Source organism: Malania oleifera, chromosome 3 (assembly GCF_029873635.1).
Source record: "Malania oleifera isolate guangnan ecotype guangnan chromosome 3, ASM2987363v1, whole genome shotgun sequence".
In the NCBI taxonomy this organism is placed as follows: domain Eukaryota; kingdom Viridiplantae; phylum Streptophyta; class Magnoliopsida; order Santalales; family Ximeniaceae; genus Malania; species Malania oleifera.
In genome coordinates, this window is record NC_080419.1 from 10,857,127 (window position 1) to 10,863,698 (window position 6,572).

Below are 6,572 nucleotides of genomic sequence, written 5' to 3' on the forward strand. Positions count from 1 at the left end.
CCATTACATTCCTAATATCGAAAATTACTTTTGTAAGTAAATTATAAAATAAATAAATAAATTTGTGCATGAAGATCTTTCAAATAATTGGAATATAAAAGTGGGATGGGGACCGTACACCTGTGCCATCCTTTTCAAATATTAATCTCATAATAACGTGACCCCGGAGGCGGAGAGGACATTTGATTAAAGAGCCGAGCCGAGCCAAGCCAAGCCGAGCCGATCCGAGCCACTAGCTTAAATTTAAGCTAGCCCGCCGATAGGGGAGGCCGAGAGAGTGAGTCTTCGTACGGCTGCCGAAATGAACTGAACTTTTTATCATCTCATCAGCCGCCGGACGGACGGGAGATTTTGCATGCGCGTCGATCGACGGTGGGGATCGTTCTCGCAAAGAAAAAAAGGTTTAAAAAATAAAATCCCCATATTTCAAGAAATCATGACCTGCAGTTGCAGTACCAGTAGTACAGTAGAGAGGGAAAGAGTTAAGAGAGAGAGAGAGAGAGAGAGGTTTTCTCCCAAAAACGGACGTCAAAGAAACTGCCCTTTGTGGGAATTGAAGGTGGTGATTTGATCAAAAAGTACTGATTCCCATGCACGCGCGTCTTTAAAATCACCCACCAACCCTCCTTTCTCCCACGACCTCCCTCTCCTTCCCTCTCTCTCACCTCTGCTTCGCTTTCTGCAACTCCCATGGCGATTATTCGGGATTAATGAAACTGCAGTAGTGCGGAGGTAAAGCGCAAAACTGCAAAAGTGCAAATGGTAAAAGATAACACACTCGTAGAGGGGAAAAAAATGAAGAGAGAGAGAGAGAGAGAGATAGCTAGCCTGGTCTTTTTGTTTTCATGTTGAGTATTTTCAGGTCTGATTTATCTGTTTTTTTTTTTTTTTTTCATTTACGGGTCTTGTCTGCATCTCTGGCTTGAATCTTTAAATGCTAGAGACCAATTTTGCTGAAATATACCGGTGAAGGACGGCAGGCGAAAGTGAAAAAGAAAAAGCAAGCAAAAGAAGGAACAAAATTACATACTTTTTTGGGTTCTGCTATCCAACCGCGTTTGCTTGGTTACGATCGCGACTACTGAGGTTACTTAATTTGTATGTCGGTCCTGAGCAGAGAGAGGGATTCTTGCCGAGAGATAGAGCAGGAAAGTGCGAGAAAATCGGGGAAAAAGTTGTGCTTTTTTTTAAAAAAAATTTCCCCTTGCTTTTCTTAGGTACTGCTTAGAAATGGAGACCGAGGAGGCTTAGGATCGAACTAGCTTGAAGGGTTTCATGGAGTCTATTTGGGGCTTTCTGATTTCTGGGTTTTGCCAGGACGGTGAATTTGACTGCACTTCCATTCTCTTCTTATGGGCCTGAAAGAAGCCAAAGTTTACCTAATTAAAGTTGGTTCTGCTCTGCTCTTACCTTTTGAGATTCATGGCGATTTCTAGCTAATATCCCCCAATTCTGGTGAATTCCAACTTCTAACTTCCTCTTCTTCCTTTTCCTTCTCTTTATCTCTCTCATTTGAAATGAAGGGGAAACACCAATTTTTAGTTTGTTTTTGTTTTACAGTTGAAATATAAAATTTGGGTTGAAACAGAGTGCTATGCTGAGGAAAAGATCCAGAGCAACGACCAGCAAACAAGCTCTAATGGCGGACTGCGGCTCTCTACCCTCTCCCACCGACAAATACCGAAGACCCACTTCGTCTTTCTTCAGTTCTCCCAGGCTGTTCACCGGTTTTGCCTCCAAGGGCTTCTCCGACACGGAAGCCGCGATGAGCCCAACATCCACACTCGATAGCAAACCGTTCTCTGCATTTCGAAACCCGTTCTGGTGCGATCCCAACACCCCCAAAACTCCAGAGCCTGACCATAAGCGCCATTGGGAGAAACTCGACTCAAGACCCGTCGGTCTTGGCATTGTCGATGCTCTCAAGGACGAAAAATCCGATCCAAGAATCTCCAAAGCCGACAGCCGGATGGTTCTGTTCGGATCACAGCTAAAGATACAAATCCCCTCTCTGCCTGCTTCCGTTCTTTCTCCGGTCGAATCGCCCAAATCGCCGGGCGATTTCGGGATCAAGACAAGGAATTGCCTGTTGGGTTCCTCCTCGCGGAGCTTGTCGCGGTCGCCGATGAAGAATTCAGCGTCTGGGTCGGCGAATTCCAGCGTCGAAGCGTTGCAATCTCCTCGGGTCTTCACTGGGTGTCTCTCTGCAACAGAGATGGAGCTTTCTGAGGATTACACTTGCGTGATCGCTCATGGGCCAAACCCGAGGACGACCCATATCTTCGATGATTGTATTGTTGAAAGCTGCTGCGGCGCTCTCGGCTACTCGGCGACCAGGAAGGAAAATGGGTTGTTGCCCGATCGATCTAGCTACCCCTCTGAGAGTTTTCTCAGCTTCTGTTATGCTTGCAAGAAGAATCTTGGGCAGGGAAAAGACATTTACATGTACAGGTCGGCTCAAATTGTTTTCATTACTTGATCTGTTCTACGTAAATCTGATTACTTGCTTTGTTTTAATTCATGATAACATTTATAAAATTGGATTTGGAACACCGTCAAATCTATATTAAGAAAGAAAATTTGCTTCAGTTTGGATGGTTCCTTGGGATCTTAAAACATTATATTATAAATAAGCCCCAATAGATCAACCTGTAATAAATTTTAGCGTATCTGTTTCTACTTATTTTAGTTCTGTTCTTGCCATTGAACTGAGCTTTAGTTTATCTTGTTTTGTGTACTTTTTGGGTTGATCTCTGTTTCTGCTTTTACAGCAGTCAGAGAAAGAAAGCAGTTTAATTTGACAGTTCTCTTCTTTTCAGGGGTGAGAAAGCTTTCTGCAGTAGCGAATGCCGATACCAGGAGATTCTACTGGAAGAGGAAATGGAGAAACAGGAATCCGATGACGTTTATGGTGCCTGTTCCTGAAAGTCATTTCAATTTCCCCTTTCTTCAAAGAGCCCATTTTGGAATTCACCAACTGCATAAAGAGTAATCTATGGATGTTAATCCATTAACATTTTGGAGACAGAGTAGCAGCAACCATATCTGGTTCTTAATTAATATATTTTTGTACAATTGAATCTGTTCTGGTGTTTCCCCCTCATGACCCACTTGTTGAACTTTCTCATACCGTGTTTTTTTTTTTTTTTTTGGGAGTCTCAAGGGATTAAAAGGCCGAGATATTGTAGAGTTTGATTTCGTTCAAGTGGTAATTAGATGATTGCTGGTGGGTTTGTCCACAGTTTTTGGCTTTGCAGTTCTGTGTTGATAATGATGATGGTGATTATGATATATGACTGAAGCTTGCGTTATCTTGTTTATGATCTCTGCTCATGCCCATTGTAGTTGAGTGGTTACTATCGGATTATTGAAGTGAATAATTTTGTTAAAAAAAAACAATAATTTACAGTTCTGCACAGATTGGGAATATCTAGTTTTAAGTTTAAGACGTTGTAGTATAAAATTATATTATAATTTGTTTAGATAGATTCAAATCTAAATGTGGTGAAGGAGGATTTCCCTGCGGTGAATGAAAGCATGTGCAAAAGATTTCCAGTTGTCCGGTGTGTGTGCGCGCACGCCCAGTTACCCAGATAGAATCCAAAGTTGCGAAGTTCAATTCAGATGCTGACCCCTTGAGAAATGAATGCGAGTGGGGGAGTCGATGTCCTCTTCATAGTAGTAAACTTGGTCACGAACTCTCAGTTCAGTCAGCTGACATTACGAGTTGATTGGAACAATAGGGAAACAAATGAGAGGAAAAAAGAGAGTCTTTTTCTGATTTTAATATTATTTTAATTAAAATTATTTAAAAACAATTCGAATGCAAATTTATTTTTTGAATTAATGCATTCCAAAAATTGGTTTAGTATTTTTTAAATAAAACATGTTGAACCTTTTTAATTTGAACTTAAAGCAATGGCCATTAAAAAAGGTTATACCAAGTTGTATTTTTAGTTAAAAAACACTTGAAATAAATAGTGTTTTTTGCTTGCCCTATGCAAAAGAGAAGTATAAGTGACGTCACCATTAAAAGATACTACACCAATTAGCATTTTTAGCTATAAATGTTGTTTCATCCTGCATTTTTTGTATGTCCCTTGTAGAAGAGTATACAATAGTGTTTTAAGCTGAAAAATACTGGATGAAATTCCCAATATTAAATAATGACAAATAATATCTCTCCATTCCAAAGTGATGATCTACTGATGAATATTTTTAATATTTATTTTATTATTTTTATTGCACACAATTCAAGGTTTATGAATAAACTGATTTATGTAACCTTAAGATAGCAGGGTTTTGTTTTGTTTTTTTTTTGGCAGTCTCTTGCATATCTCTCGGTCTCTAGGCTTTTTATTTTCACTTCTTTGGGAGGACTTTTTGTCATCCATCCCTTGTGAGTGCTCATTTTTGTTAATAATATTTTATTATTTTATCAAAAATAGGTTTTTCTATTTTATTCAAATTAGGAGGTAAGATCTTATTAGGACCAGGAGAGAAGTAACCCAACATAATTAATTTAAACTTCAATAATGAACTTTCATTAGTAATTTACTTGAATCACAAGTCATGTAAATTACGAGCATTGGTTACTATAAAACTTTGTAAGTATGGAAGTAGTTTGCGTATTTGAATTGTTGATCTATGCTTTGTAGTGACTTTACTACCGTATTTTTCTACGTATATAGAATATATTCTCATTCAATAGAGAATGTGTTTTTAATTTCCAACTGGGGGTGATTGTTGAGTTGATCCCTAATGAGTTGCATGCTATTATGCACTAAGAAGGGAGTCATATTTGTGGATCCTGCCAGACTGGTGGTCTTCACAAGGGTATGTTTGATGGGTTTGGTCCCTCTTCTCTTAGGTATATATTATAGCTTCTAGTATGCCCACAACTTGATGCTTTCTTTAAAAGCTCATTTCTCTCAAATTGGTGATACAATGTGATGACTTTCTAAATATCTTTCACAAACATATTTTCTTCAATTAGAAACCCAATACCTTTTCTCAAAACAACACTTTTTTTCTTCATAATATTTTTGTTGCGAAAAATCAGATTTTTGAATCCAACCATTTTTAGAACAATACTTTTAACTTTTAGAAATGATGTTGGAGTACTCTTGGATAGTAGTGATGTAATGACCCCGAAAATATATATACGGTTAAAGCATAATAATAATAATAATAATAATAATAATAATAATAATAATAATAATAATAATAATAATAATAATAATAATAATAATAATAATAATAATAATAAATGATCAATAAATTAATATTAAAACGAATGTGTTTCCCTATTAGGATCCTTGATTTCATGTTTGATGCCTAAAAAAGACCTATCTTAGTGAGTGCTTAGAGACCATTACAACTCAGTCGCTCCCTGGAGGTCGGTTTGATTAAAATAGAATTTCATAAGATAAATAGAGTAGACACTGCTTGTACACGTAAATAAGTACATATGCATAAAATAATGTTTTTACTAACATAATTTGTAGAAATATATGATATAATAATAATAATAATAATAATAATAATAATAATAATAATAATATAGGTATCTTATGTAGTGACCCGAAGAATAATAGTATTTAAATAATAACAAGGGAGAGAAATGGAAACAGTAACAGAAGGAGGCAGCCAACTTCGTCGATGACATTACATTTTGGATGGAATAACCCGAAAGATTTTTCACAGGGCCTCATCGACGAACACAGGGAGTTCGTCGACGAGTGCATAAGGGGACCTCGTCGACGAAGCTACGACTCGTCAACGAAATTACTTAAGGACTCATCGACGAGATGACGTGGCTCGTCGGCGAAGTCCGTAGTATAAATACCCCTAAACTAATTCGCAGAAATTTGCCACAGTCTCTCTCTCTCTCTCTCTCTCTCTACCCCTACGACTCCTCCCTCTTCTTTCTTCGATTTCGGCCCCGTCAGTCGCCGGATCGACGATCTGAGGCCACCACGACGCTCCTGGTAGAGTTCTTTACAAGTCTGCCGGAGCGGATTGTCGGTGGGACAAAGTTGAAATTCATCCCAAATCCAGGGTAAGGTCTTTTATTTGGAATTTGGATTTCTAGCAGTTGTGAGAAATGTAATAGACGTAGAAATAGTAATGTTTTGTTCTGAGATTTATGGTTTTCAGGGTATTGAGTGAAAAACCCTGCGAGTGTGGGACCCGTTATAGTAGGAGGGTTTTAGCAGAAATCAGGTAAGAGAAATATGCTATGCTAGGCAATATTTCTATGTTTCAATATAAACTATACGTTTTTTTATCAGATGACTATTCACGATAGAAATTTATACATTTTATCATTTATGTTTAATATGTTTAAAATTTCTGTGTGGCTTGAGAAAATAGGTATAGTAAAGAAACATATTTTATAGTATTTTCAGGATATGATTTACGAAATATACAGCCAGTGGTTATGTTTTATAGTAATTACAGAATATCATGATTATACAGTTTTCAGTACCATGATTATACAGTTTGCAGTACCATGATCATATAGTTTTCAGTACCATAATTATACAGTTTACAATACCATGATTATACAG

At 37.6% G+C, this 6,572-nt stretch overlaps 1 protein-coding gene across 3 annotated transcripts; it reads left to right on the forward strand.

The window, feature by feature from the left end:
- Positions 1–275: 275 nt before the first annotated feature.
- Positions 276–3,320, forward strand: LOC131151007 (FCS-Like Zinc finger 8). 3 transcript variants are annotated; one of them, XM_058102159.1, is made up of 3 exons: positions 276–1,455; positions 1,543–2,451; positions 2,820–3,320. In XM_058102159.1, the coding sequence occupies exons 2-3, from the start codon at positions 1,595–1,597 to the stop codon at positions 2,923–2,925; spliced, it is 963 nt and encodes a 320-aa protein (XP_057958142.1). In that variant the 5' UTR covers positions 276–1,455; positions 1,543–1,594; the 3' UTR covers positions 2,926–3,320. The 3 variants fall into 3 exon arrangements, with proteins under 3 accessions (XP_057958142.1, XP_057958141.1, XP_057958143.1); XM_058102158.1 differs by having other exon boundaries at positions 1,561–2,451; XM_058102160.1 differs by having other exon boundaries at positions 1,589–2,451.
- Positions 3,321–6,572: the final 3,252 nt, after the last annotated feature.